Genomic DNA, 17643 nt, shown 5'->3' with positions numbered 1-17643 from the left:
TGAGGTCAGTTGGAAACTAGGCAAGTGGGGTTTATATATCTTTCTCCCACTCTGGACATTCCACAGATATATAAATCCCACTTGCCTTGTTTCCAACAACCTCACAACCTCTGAGGATGCCTGCCATAGATGTGGGTGAAAAGTCAGGAGAGAATGCTTCAGGGACATGGCCATACAGCCCAGAAAACTCACAACAACCCACTCATTGACCATCTTGCCCAATATTTCATCTGTGAAATATTGGAGGGTATGCTATGGGGCCACCTCACAGAATGAAAGAGCTTTACCTGAACAGATACAAAGGCATGATGGATTGCTTGGTCTCCTCACTTCTTAATAAAGGATAAGGTTCTTTGAGTATTGACAACTTGACAATGTTACTGCCAAAAATCCTATGCAATTATTGTAATACAGAATATTTGAAAGGTGAAAGGGCAGGGGAGTGCAAACAGAGAGAGAAACCTGTATTCCATATAAAACAGCTAGAGAAAATCAGCTGCTTATATCAGGCACAGACATTTATCTTATATGATACTGCCTAATATCTACTGGCAACATAAAGAACTTGAACTATGGTCTCTTCTGTTCCTCTTGGAAATTTACACAATCCACAGAAGACTATATTTGAAGTGCCACATTTCAACAGCCACACCTCTTTCCAAAAAAAGGCTGACAATTCTTAGGCTGTAAGTAATATGTTGGTAAATTCCATGTGTTCTTCAACAGCTTTTAAAAATACCTCAGCACAAACCTAATCCATCTTGAAACTGCTGCCAAATTAAAAAAAAATTAAAACCACACTAAAATTACTGGGTAGCATAAAACTAAGCCATGATATTAGCCTTTGGAGAGAAGTGCCCACAGATTCAAGCGTTTCTAAGATACAAACTACTAAGCTACATGAATTCTTGCCACAGGGTTTTAACCATTCTAAAGCTGTTTGGATGGATGCATCTCGGAGTTGCGGATCTTTGCTTGGATACAGTTATCGAGCAGACATGAAGGACTTGGATTTTGCATGTCAAGTTCACAAAGTTCTACCTTTTCCTTTAGGATAAAAATCTTCATTGAAATTGATGATCCCAGTTTAGTCACTCACACATGAGAGTGCTCCCAAAACCCTTGGGACTATTCTTGCAGTACACGACAAAGTTGCATCTTGTCTCCAATTTTTATTTTAATCTATATTTATTTGTCTTTTTGAAAAACAATTGTTGGATCATAAAATTGCTTCTTAGCTCCAAGGCTTTCTGGAAAAGATGGATTATCTAGAGCAGTGTTTCTCAATCCTGAGGGGGTTGCAAGAGGATGTCCGAGGGGTCGCCAAAGACCACCACGAAACACAGTATATTCCGTTGGTCATGGGGGTTCTGTGTGGGAAGTTTGACCCAACTATATCATTGGTGGGGTTCAGAATGCTCTTTGAATGTAGGTGAACTATAAATCCCAGCAACTACAACTCCCAAATGTCAAAGCCTATTTTTTTCAAACTCCAAGAGTCTTCACATTTGGGAATATTGAGTATTCATGCCAAGTTTGGTCTAGATCTATCATTGCTTGAGTCCACAGTCCTCTCTGGAGGTAGGTGAACTACAACTCCCAAACTTGAGATCATTGCTCACCAAAACCTTCCAATATTTTCTGTTGATTATGGGAGGTCTGTGTGCCAAACTTGGTTCAATTCCATTGTTGATGGAGTTCATAACGCTCTGATTGTAGGTTGACTATAAATGCCAGCAACTACAACTCCCAGATGACAACATCGATCCCCCCTAACCCCACCAGTATTCAAATTTGGGCCTATTGGGTATTTGTGTCAAATTTGGTCCAGTGAATGGAAATACATCCTACATATCAGATATTTACATTACAATTCATAACAGTAGCAAAATTACAGTTATGAAGTAGCAACACAAATAATGTTATGGTTGGGGGTCACCACAACATGAGGAACTGTATCAAGGGGTCATGGCATTAGGAAGGTTGAGAACCCCTGGTCTAGTCATTTCATCCTTGAATCAGGAGCCCACGGTGGTGAAATGGGTTAAATTCTTGTGCCAGCAGGACTGCTGAATGAAAAATTGGCATTTTGAATCTGGGGAGTGGGGTGAGCTCCTGTCTAAAGCCATATGCCTATTTACGTTTATCTAAGAAGTGGGATTTAATTAGGAATAGGTTTCAATAAGGACATGAAAACTTTAGCTGTTTTGCTGTGGTTTAACATTTCACAGCAAGTTTCAGACTGCCATCTACTGGTTCCAAGATTTCTTGCTTCCATATAATGTAGCTTGCAAGGAAAGCTACCATACATTCATGTTAGTCCTGTCCTTCCATGAGAAGATAACCAATTCCAGTATAGTATGATACCCTTTTTCATGAATGTTTTCATCCATTCACTCATCCAAAAATATCTCATACACACACACACCATGAGGCATTTCTGGGCCTCTCTGTGCCCTCCAATGTGATTTTATGGTAGGATTCTGCCTAAAAAATAGTCATAATATAGGATTTCCTATTATCCACTCTTGCAGGCATCCATGGGGTGTATGTCTTGAAATGTATCCCTCATTAATATGGGACTATACTATAATTTTCTTCCTACTACAGAATAAAATATTTCTGGAAATGAGTCTGTACAGAAATACACTTCTGTGTGAAAGTTTTCTGTAAAAAGATGTCTGGAATCCTATTGGTCGAATGCATTCAATGAATTGTGGAATGGTAGATCAATACATAAATAAATCCAATTGAGTCAATGGGAATTTGGGCTAATAATTTTCGCAAGGAAGTTTTGGGCTTTGCGCAAACAAGTTTTACATACAAATACGACTTTTGCAGAAAACGCCAACAATATTCAAGCAAACACTTTCAATGTCCCGAATTTGGTTGGGGAGTCACAAATGCCTAACTGAAGTTACGTATGCATAACTTTTTATATTCACCAATCCAAAGTTGCCTCTAGTTTAAGTTGCATGTAGGGACAATAGAAGTCTTACAATCTGCATTCAATGGGGATCCAGTCTCCGTCCTTCAGGAAGCAGCTAGTCGATCCTTTCAGACTTCCCATCCAGTGAGCAATCTACAGGTAGAGTTGCAACAGGGACTCGAACCAACAGAGATCACTGGTCTCAATGGGATGGGGACAGCTGTCAGCTGCTTCCAGGCAATAGGGAAACAGGTCCCCCTTGATCATAGCAGCTTCTGCCTGGTAAATGAGGGATTGGGAGATGAATTGACTGGAGCTGTATAATTCAATATGATTCTGACTCCTGATCCTAGAAACACATGCCAGTTTTTAAAATGTTGAAATCGTGTTTTATGGGCAAAATCCAGCCATTTCTGGAAAGTGGGTCTTCTTTCCAATATCACTTGGGATGTTATTGTTTAAGGGCATTTAATATTTGACAATTTTTGTTGTAAACTGCCTTGAGTCCCCTTGGGAGATAGGGTGGGATATAAATAAAGTTGATGCAAAATGTTGAAATAATTCACTTTGGCTTTAATTTTCTCTCCCCCCCCCCCCCCCCGGCCTCTCTCTGTGACAGAAATGGTATCTGAGGGAGTTCAGGGTTACTAAGACATTATTATTATTATTAGCATGAAAATTGCATTTTCATGAAGAATGAAAATTTGACACAAAAAAATGTTGAAGATTTGTGTTCATGCAAAACCTATGCTTTTTTTGGTGGAAGCTTGAGTTTTTCCCAAACAATATTTGTCTCAAGAAACTTTTTTCCCTGTGAAGTTTCTGATTTTTCTTACAAATTTGAAACACCGTTTATGTGCAAAATATGTGGGTTTTTTTGAGCAAAACCATTGTTTATAGCAAAAATATGTGTATATGTGTTGGGTGTGTGTATGTGTGTGTGCGTGCGTGCAGGGTCCTTCCCCTTAACATTTCACTTTTCTCTCTCAGACACACATACATAAACACACACTGTATTTCTGTGCAGAAAAAAAATCCGAAACAGTTTTGGTTGTGAACACTGCAAATTTGTCACCTGTCTTTATTTTTCCCAGCTGGTTTTCCTGAGGGTGAAGAAACCCCTTCTTCAATTGGGAGACCAAGAGTGGAGAATATTCTTTCCATCCCCCGGACCAATAATACTGAACTGTGTCATAGTAAATTGTAACATGGAAGAGTTATTACATACCCACCAGAGGGCAGCTGGCATCCTGTATTGCAATGACAAAGGGCAGGCTGGGATTCAAATATTTGAAACCCAAACATTCTTGCAACTGCTTCTTAAATTTACTTTTTCTAAACCTGTGTAACAGAAAATGTGACAACATGCCATCAGAGGTGACAACACTGTATTTCATTTCATGTTGCTCTTCTTATAGGCTGCAACTATTTGAATAGAGCACGGCACAGAGTAGTTTTGGAAAGGTGTTTTCTGTTTTAGTAGCCCTGAACTCCCTCAGATACTATTTCTATCACAAAGAGAGAGAGAAAGAGAGAGACAGACAGAGAGAAAGAAAATTAAAACCAAAGGAAAGTACAGTCAACTCATTCACAATTTAGGCTCTCTGTAAAAAAAAAAAAATCACATTAAAATAGTGCTATGCTAAGAAGTTTTCCTCTCTCAATCTAGGCAGTTATTCCAGATAATGCAAGTTAGGCAAGTCTAGACTTGACCAAAGATATTAAACAAAATCCTCCAAATGTACAATACTTTCCCCCTTTCTTTCATTTTTTTAAACAGAGCTGAGTAATAGTATAGGATTATGCTGTCAATCATAACAAGGTATGCATGGAAATTAAGCCTCCTTAAATTAAAGTGGGGGGAGGGGGTGTCCCTCTAAATGGAGTTGTTCACCTTGGAGCATTCGTGTCTTCAAGAATCGAAATCAAGCACAAGGGCCCCATAGCCCCATTTGCTTGAAACTTCCATCAGTCTGTTCTCGGTGAGTGCTGAATCCACATCTGCCCTACGGCTACCATTTTTAGCCTTGTCCCTGGGTTTTTAAAGGTTTCTTTGTGTCACCTGAACATTACAACCCCACAATTGTACCAGAACTCATCTGGTGGACGAAAAATGCTATAATGATGTATAGCTGACCTATCGTACAAATAGCTGCTCTGTCCCTAGGCAGATTTGCCACAGATCCCTCAGAACAGTATGACAGATGCCTCATACTCCCAATGCTGAAATCTCCAACATCCTAAGGAATGGCATGAGATGATTGTACTCATAATTGCAATGACATCTAGTCTTAGGCAAAGGCCTTCTTCATCTTCTATTTGGTTTTTTTAGTTTAGTGGTTACCAACCTTTGATCCTCCAGTTGTTTTGGACTTCAATTCCCAGAAATCCTAGCCAGTTTACCAGCTGTTAGGAATTGTGGGAGCTGAAATCCAAAACACCAGGAGGACCAAAGATTGAGAACCACTGAGAGATGGAGAAGACTGAAGTTTGGGCATAAGAGTAACATTCTGTTATGCCATCAAGCTCAAAGGAGCATTTGGTGTGACTTGCTTCCGTTTTTAAATCAAACTTAAAAACATCCAAGCTTTCAGATATTATTTCAGAATAATTTGAAAACTTACTGCCTTTATATGAAAACCATATGATTACTAACATGTCTGTTAAAATATGGAATGGAGAAAGAACAAGAGAAAAGTTGCATGAGCAAATAGACTCAAAATATAGGTACACAAATCCAGAAGGTGCAGACAAAGAGTCTGAAGTTTACTTTGAAAATGGTTTGAAATAATTTGTATATGATGTACAGATGGTATTTCACACCAGAAAGACTCTTGAGATGTGTAAGAGTAGCTCTAACAAATGTTAGAAATGTAAGCCAAATGTTGGGACATTTTTATCATATGTGATGGATTTGCAGTAAGGTCCAGACATATTAGACACAGATACCTTTGGTACTGAAAGGTATTAATTAAGATGAGACTGGAACTTTATTTTTGGGAATAGTGGATCATTTAAACAGAAAATTTGTGGGAATGCCACCATATAAAATAACTATTGCAGGAACTGTTTATGCTCAGAGATTGAAGGAACCAGTTATCCCGATACAAGATGAAAGGCTGGTTCCTTCAATCTCTGAGTTGGCTATGCCTTAATTGGCTATGCCGATTAAGGAGAAACTTTTAAAGAAATAAATGGACCTTTTAAATTATTTTTTCATAATATTTATCAGCTGCAGGATTCATGAATTGGCGGCGTTTCTTAAAGTAGAATTGTGATAACATCACTTCAAGGGAATAGAGCAGGCATGGGCCGGAGCGGGGTGGATGGGGCAAGAGTGAGGGGGTTCTCCCCAAGTCCCCTCCCTGCCCTTTTCTCTGCTTAGTCTTTGTTAGGATGAGATGGTGGACGGGAGAGAACCATGTTTCAAGAGTTAAAAGCATGTGCTGTTTTGAAGGAGGGGAGAAAACTGACTTTCTGCTCTTCTAGATACCAAGGCTCAAGGAAGCAATGGTTTCAAATGGCAGGGAAAGAGATTTGACTGAAAAGAATAGGAAGAACTTCCTGAGAGTAAGAGCTGTTGGAAAGTGATTTAGGCTGCCTGGGAGTATGGTGGAGTCTCCTTCTCTGGAGACTTTTCCTCAGAGGCTGTCTTTCGGGAGTGGTTTGATTGTGCCTTCTTGCACGGCAGGCGGTTGGATTGGATGGTCCTTGTGGGTCTCTTCCAGCTTTAGGATTCTAGGATTATATATCAGGGGTAGACAGTATAAGGTCTAATGGATACTTTTTCTCATGTTCCCTCTCTACCTTCACATCTCCCAGGTAAACATCCTCTAGGAGGAAAGGAGGAAAGAAAAAGAGAAGGAAGAAAGGAAGGGAGGGAGGGAGGGAGGAAGGAAGGAAGGAAGGAAGGAAGGAAGGAAGGAAGGAAGTGTGGAAGGGAATGGAGGGAGGGAGGAAAAAGAGAAGGAAGGAGGAAAGGGATGAAAGGGTGGAAGGGAAGGAAAGAGGGATGGAGGAAGAGGGAGAGAAGGAGGGAAGAGATGGAGGGAAGGTGGAAGGAAAGAGAGAAGGAAGGAAGAATAGGATGGCGAGAGAAAGAAGGGCCTGAGAAAAGAGCCCAAGGCAATGGGTCTTTATTTGTCTACCCATACCTGGAGTAGACAAATAAAGTATAACAACCATCAGAGAAAAGAAAGCTTTAGTTTTTCTTCTGTTTTTGAGTGTTTTCTTCGTTCTTCTTTAAAACAGTAACTTAGTTGTAATTTAGTTGTAGTGGATATTACTGTGTAGTTTTGATATGAAAAAGCTCATTTGTGTGTTATATTATTTCAGAACTCTTTCAGAACAGCAACTGTGCTGTGTCATTAACACAATGCAACTGATGCAAAGAGACAACTTGGTGTTTGGACTTACTTTGATCAAGGTGTTTTATTGCATCTCAAGAGGGGTATACATGCACTGGGTTTTTCTCAAAACAAAATACAAAGAAAACCCATTTTGAAATTCTCTCTCTAACTCTCTGTTATTACAGTGTATCTTATCCCCACAATAAATTCAGTTTACAACCACTTCTTTAAAATGGTACCATATATTGATTAAATAGTTAATTTGAAAGACTTCGGTGAACATCTTTCCAACCTAATATGCTTTTACAAAGAGCTGCCAAGCCACTTGTAACACTGATCAACAGTGACCTTATTAAGGAGTCAAAAATCTTAAGCCAAGCCATCAGCACGAACAGTATGAGAGAACAAACTAAAATGTTAAAAGAACACCATTTGTGTTTGCTTGTTTACAATTAAAGGTGCAGTTTTCCAGTTTAGTGTGACCTCTAATCACAGACAGTACAGAAAATACATAGTGCTGAATGGGGATGGAAAAACACTAGGGCATATACAGAGAAGCACCAAACTAACCCATGTATGTAAAAGCTAAATAAAAAAAATAAAATAAAAACCAGTTTTTCATGATTTGCCAGTAGATACAATGATCAGCCTGACAATCCGTGAAATGTTTGCTCCACTATGTTTTGGTTTTCTGCATCAGCATGGCAAGAAACTCCCCTTTCACTTATTTTTCAGTGCATTTAAAAGAACAGATAAATAAGCTGTTCCTTTTTAATGACAGCAAAAGACAATATAAGAAGTTGCTCTCTTCTTAACTCTTCTTGAAGCAATTTGATATAAGATTTTTTTCTTTATATTACTTTGAATTATAATTTAAACTTAACATGTACATCGCCACAAAAATAAAACATATCCCACAACAAATCGAGAGTTCTGCATTTGGGGAAAAACTGTATTCCACACCAAAAAAGAGTCCGTAGGATTGAAGAGTGCTTTTCTTACTACCTGATATCATCACCACACTATTGTTTTGTATAACAGATATACAAGATAAACTGGGCTTCCAAGGGGAAAATTTTTTGAGGGTTTGCCAGTTATTTACATTGAGACCTCCGGAAACACAGACACATCGCTCCAAATGGCTCACCACACACAACGGCTGCATAATCCGTCCCTATTGAAATAGGTCCAGAGAAGCACTAAGAAGGCATCAGAAACATACATCCATTGTTTAAGTTGTAAAACACATAAATAATAACCCAAGTACACAAACTGAGAAAGAGAGAGAAAGAGAGAGAGAAAAGGGAGAACACTAATATAGTACACATTCCTAATGTTCACTTTCACAGCTGTGCTACACGTTTTGGAAGTAGGAGAGAAGTCTGAGTAAGCACTGGGTTGGATTGATAGTGGCGGCTCACTTGGAAATTTTTGAGCAACAAAACTCTTCTTTGTTGATTCCAAACTTGCATCTTCAGTTATCCTGACAGAAAACTTGGGGAAAGATGAAAAGGAAATAATCAAAATTATTTAACAACATATCCAAAAAGAAATTGTAATAATAGTAACAACAACAACAACAACAATTTATTTGTAAACGGCCCTATCTCCCCAAAGGAACTCAGGTTGGTTACCAACACGTTTGGCAAACATTCAATACCAAAAAGGGGAAAACATTCAAACATATTATATCAGGATAATATAAAAACAACCTAACTTTAAACTTAATAGCAAACAAAGTAACTGACAGTAAGAACTTAAATAATCCATATGGATATAATAGTGAATATAAATTTAACACTAAACAAAAAACAAAAGCTAAAACTGATATAAAAAGATGACATGATGTGCAAAAACCAACAGGCTTAAGTCAGTTCCAGTTTCAAAATAAGATGTAACATATCTAGGCAAAAGTATAAGTCGGGCATGTAAGTCTTCCTCCACTCCATACGCCAAGGTGCATAGGTGGGATTTTAGCAGTTTTTTGAAAGAGAGGGAGCAGTTTTTAATTCTTTTGGGATGGAGTTCCAGAGGTGGGGAGCGATCACAGAGAAGGTCCCATCTCTCGTTCCAACCAGCCATGCTTGAGATGGGGTGGGACTGAGAGAAGGGCCTCCTCCTCAGATTGCAAGGCAATTCTGGAAATAGTTTGGGCCTGAACCATTTAGGGCTTTATAGGTAGTGACCAGCACTTTGTATTTAGCCCAGACACAGATTGGCAGCCAGTGGAGCTGCCGCAGCATGGGAGTCATCCTCTCACAGTATGGCACTCCACTTAACAATCCGGCCACTGATCTCTTCACTAACTGCAGCTTCCAAGCTATCTTCAAAGGCAGCCCCACGTAGAGAGTGTTGCGGTAGTCCAGGCAGGAAGTAACTAGGGTGTGAACTACCACACTCACAGATATATAGAGAAATTTCAAGAAATTATATCTTCATGCAAATACTATAATCATATCATGTATTCCCCCTGAAAGAGCAGTTCCTAAAAATAATAAATACCTTTCAACGTGTTTTCTGAAAATTCAGATTACAAGATTCTTCTGAATGAGTTTGGATAGGATCTAACCCATTTGAATAAACTAAACTCTGGCTGGAACAACCCTAGGGCTGAGAACGGCGGTCAACAAATGAAGTAAATAAATAAATAAATAATAGTTTAAGTTCAATGCAAAAAAATTCGGAGCAAATAAGTGTGGTAGAAAATACTGTGGAAATGATGGGTCGCAACTACTGAAATTCTATCCAGAATGGCAAGGTGTCAAAGGATGACTGAAATCAAATGTAACATGGGCAGGACAAATCTATTATTTAAATAGACATGTTACTAAAATTCTGCTACGTAATAGTTAAGGAGTCAATATTAAGCAGGGGGAATGACAAGACTTATGCAATAGATCTATTTAGTGAAAGAAATCTGCTCAATTATTCCCTTAACTAATTATTCTTAATTATTAAGAAATATTCTACTATGAATTATTTAAAATCGCAATGATCACATTGGAGAAAATATTCAATTTTCTCAACATTTACACTGAACTACCACTAGTTTTGCTCTTTGTCTGTCTATATATTGGTGTATTTAGACAAAATGCACCACATCCTCTTGTACAATGTTTGCAAGGGGTAAGCACTGTGCTGTGCAGTCGCGGCAAGAGAAAAGAAGTGAGGTTTATTTCAGTGAACTAAAATTAAAATTGACTGTGCAGATAAAAATGAAATTTTAACCAATGTTTAGCAAGTATTAAAAACCTTCAAAATTAAAATGCTTACAGTGACATCTAAACTTCCAGAGAGGAATGGAACTTGATGATACTCTAATGGAGCTTAGAAGAAGCAATTCCATACCTTAAATAGTTCATAAGAAATCTTTGATGTTAAGATCTGCTAATGGATCCTTTGATGGAGGTTTCTTGGGACTCTGAGCAGCAGGTGAGGGGCTTGGAGACAGCTTCACAGGTTTTCCATCAGGCAAGAACAGAAAGGAAGGAGAGAAGGAAGGGAGAGAGAGACATGAGGATGGACATCTACCTGCATCCAACAAAGTAAGTCTTCTAGGAATTGTCTAGATCCCCCATATGATTCTATGTTATTTAATGGTGTCTGCAGTACAGACACAACAAGCTCCTGGATGACCACCCTGTGGATCTGACCAGCTTCTTCTAGATGTTACCACAGTCTCCCTGGAGGACCTATCGAAGTCCTAGAGAGGATACCTCTCAAGAAATTTTCTAGGTCCTCCAGGACAACTCTATAGTAACTTCCGGTCAGTCCTTTCAATAAGGTTCACAGTTATCCATGCTTTCTCTGGGTTGCTTTGAGTTTTCCGGGCTGTATGGCTTCAGGACAGAATGCTTCTGGAACATGGTCATACAGCCTGGAAAACTCACAGTAACCCAGTGACTCCAGCCATGAAAATCTTCGACAACACATGTTTTCTCTGTTTCCACGGTAAATTCAGAAATGTATCCCTCATGAATATGTATGTTGTATTTTATTTGCACATACACCCTTTTCTGGAGCAGTGGTTTCAAATGAGATCCTTTTGGATCTATGACAAGACAAAATCTACATGATGATAGTGGCAGTAGGGAGTAAAACAGTTTGGCTAATATCTCTTTCATTAAGTTATATTTGTAAGTCCTGATCTGTTACCGGTGCCCCAGCTCCTGCAGCTGCTCCAAATGGTGGCCTCATCATTGGCTGTCCATACACAGGCTGTTGCGGCATCATTGGAACACCTGCTCCAGAAGGTGGCTGGAAAGGATTAGAGAACAATGAATGGGGCCTGCAGTATAAACACAGCATGCTTCCGGATCACCAAGGCCACAGCATAACAGTCAGTGCTATAGGTTATCCTTTGAGCACAAGAGGCAGAGTTTGATTTGAACTGGACAAGAATTAATTCCACCCTCATTTATACTATTTGCAGGGATTGTGCATTATCCAGTGTCAGAGTGGGGAACCTGCAGTCCTTTAAATGTTCCTGGACTGTAACCCTCAACATCCTTGACCACTAGTCATGCTGACTGAGGATGATTGGAATCAGAATATGACATCTCAAGGAACAAAGGTTCTATACTTTTGCGGTATGAATCATAGTCATGGATAGACATAGATAGACAGGCAGACAGATATATAGATAGACAGATATCCTACAAACAGATAAATAGATATCAGCATCCAGAGCAGTTGTTCTCAACCTGTGAGTCTCCAGATATTTTGGCCTTCACTGTATTGCTGGGCTTGGCCCTATGTAAGCTGCCCCAAGTCCCTTTGGGGAGATGGCGGGGTATAAATAAAGTTGTTTATTATTATTATCCAACTATTTATTATTATTAAATTATTATTATTATTCTCAACCTGTGGGTCCCCAGATGTTTTGGCCTTCAACTCCCAGAAATTCTAACAGCTGGTAAACCGGGTGGGATTTCTGGGAGTTGTAGGCCAAAACACCTGGGGACCCACAGGTTGAAAACCACTGATTAGGAGAGTCCCTTTCTAAAAGGAACCTGTTTGATGCTCTCAACATTTAAAGAAGAATCATAAAGGTGTGAGAAATGCTTGAAATTATGTCTTGTTTTTGTCTTTTTTTAATGTCAGACGTATAGACAAAGGTCATTGCTTGATGGGGGAAGCCATGCTGTGTGGATGCCAATGGAAAACCTATAATTTCTGTCCCCTCGACCCATATGCAAACTAGCTAAATTAAGCAAAATTGCATATAAGTAAATGGGTGATTTCTGCTTATCCCAGGACAGAATCTTGACTTTTTAAAAAAGAACCAGAACATAATGCCTTGCTTATACATAACTTTAAAAGGAGGCAAAGCACACGAAGAGAAGAGAAACACAGTTGCAAACTGATCTGTAAGTAATCAAATAAGTGTGAGTAGCTTACAAAATGTCCCTTACCATTCCAAATCCTGGCCCAGGCTGTGCAGGAGCGGCACCGGGTGCAGGAGGAGCAGCACCTGCTGGAGGTGTGGATCCTGCCTAGAAACCAAAAGGGATTACAGAATTTCTAAAAATAGTGCAACAACCCAACCACATGAAAAGGTTTCATTCCAGGTAAGCAGATATAAGACTTCAGCCTAATTTTAATCTTGTAAGAAGTAAAATGTGAGGAGCTATATTACCAGGGGTTACACTACAAGCACACACACACACCAGAGGTATATTAAAAGAAATGGTATCAAACAGGACTAATTAAAGCAAAAGGCAGTGAACTGAAAAGGGGATTGCAAAACTATCCAATGTGTATAAAAATCAACTGTACTTAAATTAGTGTCCCAGTGAATTGCTTCGCCCGAAAGGCTTCAGAAGCAACAGTTTGTCTTTTGAATAAGCTGCAATCACTGAATATTTTAAAAATGCACATTTTTCCCAAGGTAAAGGTAAATAAATGTTTCCACTTCACATTAAGTCTAGTGGTGCTCATCACCATTTCTTAGCCGAAGAGCCAGCACTGTCCATTGACATCTCCTAGGTCACGTGGCCAGCATGACTGCATGGAGCACTGTTACCTTCCCCTAGAGTGGTACCTATTGATCTAATCACATTTGCATGTTTTCAAACTGCTAGGTTGGCAGAAGCTGGGGCTACCAGCTGGAGTTAACAGTGGGAGCTCACTCCACTCCCCAGATTTGAACTGTCAACCTTTCAGCTAGCAAGTTCAGCAGCTCATGGGTTTAACACACTGTGCCACCAACATAGAGGTGGATTTACAGCCACTTTGTAGTTTTTCTGTTTGTTTTGACAGTCTGCTTGCCTCTCAGTCACAAGGTAGAAAATGCATTTACCAATTCCTGTCATAACAAAAGGCTGGAACAGTTTTCCAACCTTTCTGGTAAAGAAAAAAAATACACCCTGATACAAGAAAGGCACACTATTGTTAACCAATGGGGGGAAAAAACTTCATGTTGAGGAAGAAAACATTTGTAATATTTAACTATATGTATTGCACTTTCTTAAAACTGTGCATATTCTTTTTCTTACAAATAGCTAAGCTGCTCAAATACAAGCCCCCTGTGCTTTATAGCTTCAGATTTTTCAGTTGCTGACTAGTTGTTGTGCTATAATTGACACTAGGAACAGCCTAATCCTGGAAATCACGACAGCAGAGACTTCACACTGCACTGGGCAAAAAACCAAAGTATGTTCCCACTTGACAGTGACATGCTGCTAAAATATGTGATACGATAACAGTGCTATTGAAACAATAACAGGATGGAATATACATTTCCTTTAAAACATGGCATAAAATTAGTAAAAGCACACTTTATGTTTTGCAATAGACAAGACAATAATATTGACAATAATATTGACTTTTTTAGGGATTTAGTGCTGTGATACTACAGTAGTCTGCATTAAAATGTTAGGGGTGCAGATCTTCTGTAAAAAAAAGGGGGGGGGGTTAAGAAATGCTATTGTTTTAACCTTGGTGGAGCCCTGGGTGGTGCAGCAGGTTAAACCACTGAGCTGCTGAACTTGCTGATCAAAAGTTAGGCAGTTCAAATCTGGGAGTGGGGTGAGCTCCCGCTGTTAGCCCCACCTTCTAACTAAGCAGTTTGAAAACATGCAAATGTGAGTAGATTAATAGGTACCATTCCAGCAGGAAGGTAACCGTGCTTCATGCAGTTATTCCGGCCATGTGACCTTGAAGGTATCTATGAACAACACCAGCTCTTTGGCTTAGAAATGGAGGTGACCACCACACCCCAGAACTGGACTCGACTAGACTTAATGTCAAGGGGAAACCTATATCTTTACTTCATTGTTTTAACCTGAGATAACATCTTGGGTTAAAACATGTGGAGGGCCAACTCCACATACTTGATATAGAATTATCTGCAGATCTGAAGCATCCAGTTACATTACGTACCATTGAGCCACCAGTTGACCACGTTGCAGGTGCTACTTTTGGTTGCCAGTTTGCTCCTCCTGTTAACTTTTTCTCCCCAGCATTCCACTGAAGGTCTCCCCTAAAAGAGGCAATGACAGGCATGCTGCTATTAATCTACAAAGAGGCAACACAGGAAACGAGGAGTAACAGGAAACTTCTTCCACCTCTATGATTCCCTTATGATGAGGACTAGTGACTGAAGATGGTACTGCAGACTAATTTGTGCCAAGTTTCATGATCTAGATCAGGTGTGGACAAACTTCAGCCCTCCAGGTGTTTTGGACTTCAACTCCCACAATTCCTAACAGCCTACTGGCTGTTAGGAATTGTGGGAGTTGAAGTCCAAAACACCTGGAGGGTTGAAGTTTGCTCCTGCCTGATCTAGAACTATACTGGAGATAGACAATCTCTCCTTTATTATTATTGAATAATTAATTACCATAATATGATAAGAGGTTTGCAAGGCTATGAAAAACAGAAATGAAAAGCAAGGCTATGAAAAACAGAAATATCTGGAACATTGATTTCACTGGTTACTTACTTCTTTGATACAGTTGCAGAAATTCCAAGATCTGCAAAGATGAATACATAATTTGAAAACATGCTTAATGTAACAAACAGTATAATTAGTTGCCAGTTCACAGATAAATATGCTCTGTCAAAACCATGTGTATCAGGTCTTTTTTGAGCCAGTGAGTTACTAAGGTTGATTGACTTAAGCAGCATTTATTTGCCTATTAAGAACTATCAAGGACAGGCACAATCAACTAATAGGTTTTCTATAGAATTCAGGCATTGCCAGAACAAAAAGATACAATTTAATAATCCTACCTTGGTCAGAACATTTTCTTATAAGTTATAATAGTAATAATAATAAAACTCTGTCTCCTCAGAGGGATTCAGGGCGGTTTCCAAGCAACGACATCAAAACATACAGAGTCACAACATGAACAAAAAATAACAGTAACAGCAACATAAGCATGGAATTACCCAACAACACATAAATATTAAAAGAAAAAAATCCTGCCTGCTAAATGTAATTTTGATTACATTGAACCAATTCTTAAATTCTCAATGCACAAAGCACAACTGAAAGTAAAACTTATTTTAAGATGGCATCAACTTGCAATCAAAAAATCACCAAGTTCATTTTTTGGACTTTTCACTTAGGGTCTGGATTATGGGTTTTCACAATTTACTCTCTTTTAAAAAACATAGTTACCTTACTTGCTATACAACAAGCTAAGTCAGCAGGATAAAATCATGCAGCTGAATGTCAAATTCAGGATGAGAGCAGGGATTTCCTGTTCCAGAACAAAGGAAAAGCTAATCTCTTTGTCTTCCTATACACAGACTTCTGCAATCGTTCTGAAAGAGACAACTGATGCCTTGAAAAATGCCTGCTACATGAAGACCTTATGGCCCAGGTCTGGCAGATTAGTAGAGTTTATCATAGGACATAAAAAATCATTTTCAGCATTTCCCACGTACTTCCTACTAAGTTTGCGAGCGAGGAATCAAGATCGCCTCCAATTCCTTTGGTTGCAGCTGAAGCTTGAGCACCGCCCGTGCCGGAAGCTGGGAGAGGTTGACCAGATGGCATCATCGTTGGCATAAGAAGGTCACCTAAACCATCAAACACTGAAGATTTAAGAAGAGCAGTAGTTTAGGGAAGTCCTACATGTAATCTTGAGGGAACACATATGTATATGGTTAAACCATGAACTCTGTAACACACACAAATCACTAAAGATCTTAATACCATCACATAACACCAATGTCAATGTAATGCCAATGGAAGGCATGCTTACTATTGAGCTAACACAACAAAATGTACACAAATCCTGAATATAATGTGATCTTGTCTGGAACAACTGTAGGACAATTAGGGATTGTTGAAAGCTTTGCCTGGTTCTAGCATCCTCTAGAATGAACAATTATTTTTGTAGTCTTAAGGAATGGGAAATTGCAAGGTCTTTCTTCAAAACAGTAATTACAAGACAATCGTCACAGTCTTAAAAAAAACCCCACCAAACTATTTATATTTAATAATTATGATGCCTCTATGCTTAAATAGAACTTGTTCCTAATCTCTCTCCCTGAGACAATTTCCCAAGAGTCTGGAGGGAAATGGTAACAATATCTGAGCAATTGCAAATGTAGCTGCTACAGATGATAAGGAGAAAAATTAGGGAAACCATAGGACAAAATTCGATTGGTTGCTGTCTTGTATATTTTACACATTGCAATATGTCTCCCTGAACTTTTTCTGTATCAACCACCCAGTATTTGTGTCACCTAATCACAACACAACATGTGTCAGAATAATTTATAGACAATTCTTCTTGGGGTCATTTTAGATAATTCATGCAAACACACATCACATTGGTAATATCAGAAAGAAAGTATGCTTTTCAATGAAATGAATATTTTCTCTAACTGCAAAATACACCACATGCACAACTAAACTAAAGGCAAAAAGGCCAAGGAAGGTGTCTTGTGATAAGAACTCCTTGGTCAGAAAGACCACTGATCTTCTGCAATATTTATGTTTTTAAATGTTACTTCTGCCTTTATGAAAACATGGGAAAAATAACTGTAAGAAGAGTTCTATTCGGTTCCGGCCTGGTTTACCGGTTCGAATATATCTCCCCCTATGAACCACCTAGGAGATTAAGATCTTCTGGGGAGGCCCTGCTCTCGGTCCCACCTTCTTTGCAAGAGCAACTGATGGGAATGAGAGACAGGGTCTTCTCAGTGGTGGCCCCTCGGCTGTGGAACCCCCTCTCTAGTGACATTAGATTAGCCCCCTCCCTCCTAGCCTTCAGAAGGAGAGTAAAAACCAGGCTCTGGGACAAGCCTTCAGAGAAGCAGTGCAATAATATAATATAATTGGAATATGTACAATGACTATGGAATGGCCTCAACTATGATTTTTGGGCATGGTTTTAATATTGAATG

At 39.1% G+C, this 17643-nt stretch overlaps 1 protein-coding gene across 1 annotated transcript in view; it reads right to left on the bottom strand.

Annotated features, from left to right (window-relative positions):
• Positions 1-7334: 7334 nt before the first annotated feature.
• SNAP91 (synaptosome associated protein 91) overlaps positions 7335-17643 on the bottom strand; it is a 100809-nt gene continuing 90500 nt past the window's right edge. The window contains exons 24-30 of the mRNA XM_067467642.1: positions 16174-16323; positions 15224-15254; positions 14662-14761; positions 12693-12773; positions 11434-11535; positions 10627-10729; positions 7335-8772 (exon numbers count right to left, since the gene is read on the bottom strand). Of these exons, the coding sequence (XP_067323743.1) occupies positions 10637-10729; positions 11434-11535; positions 12693-12773; positions 14662-14761; positions 15224-15254; positions 16174-16323 (557 nt within the window). The 3' untranslated portion in view covers positions 7335-8772; positions 10627-10636. The remainder of the gene's footprint in view (positions 8773-10626; positions 10730-11433; positions 11536-12692; positions 12774-14661; positions 14762-15223; positions 15255-16173; positions 16324-17643) is intronic.

This window comes from Anolis sagrei, chromosome 1 (genome assembly GCF_037176765.1).
Source record: "Anolis sagrei isolate rAnoSag1 chromosome 1, rAnoSag1.mat, whole genome shotgun sequence".
In the NCBI taxonomy this organism is placed as follows: Eukaryota; Metazoa; Chordata; class Lepidosauria; order Squamata; family Dactyloidae; genus Anolis; species Anolis sagrei.
The sequence above is the reverse complement of the archived record's forward strand: the minus strand, read 5'-3'. Positions and strand labels throughout refer to the sequence as shown.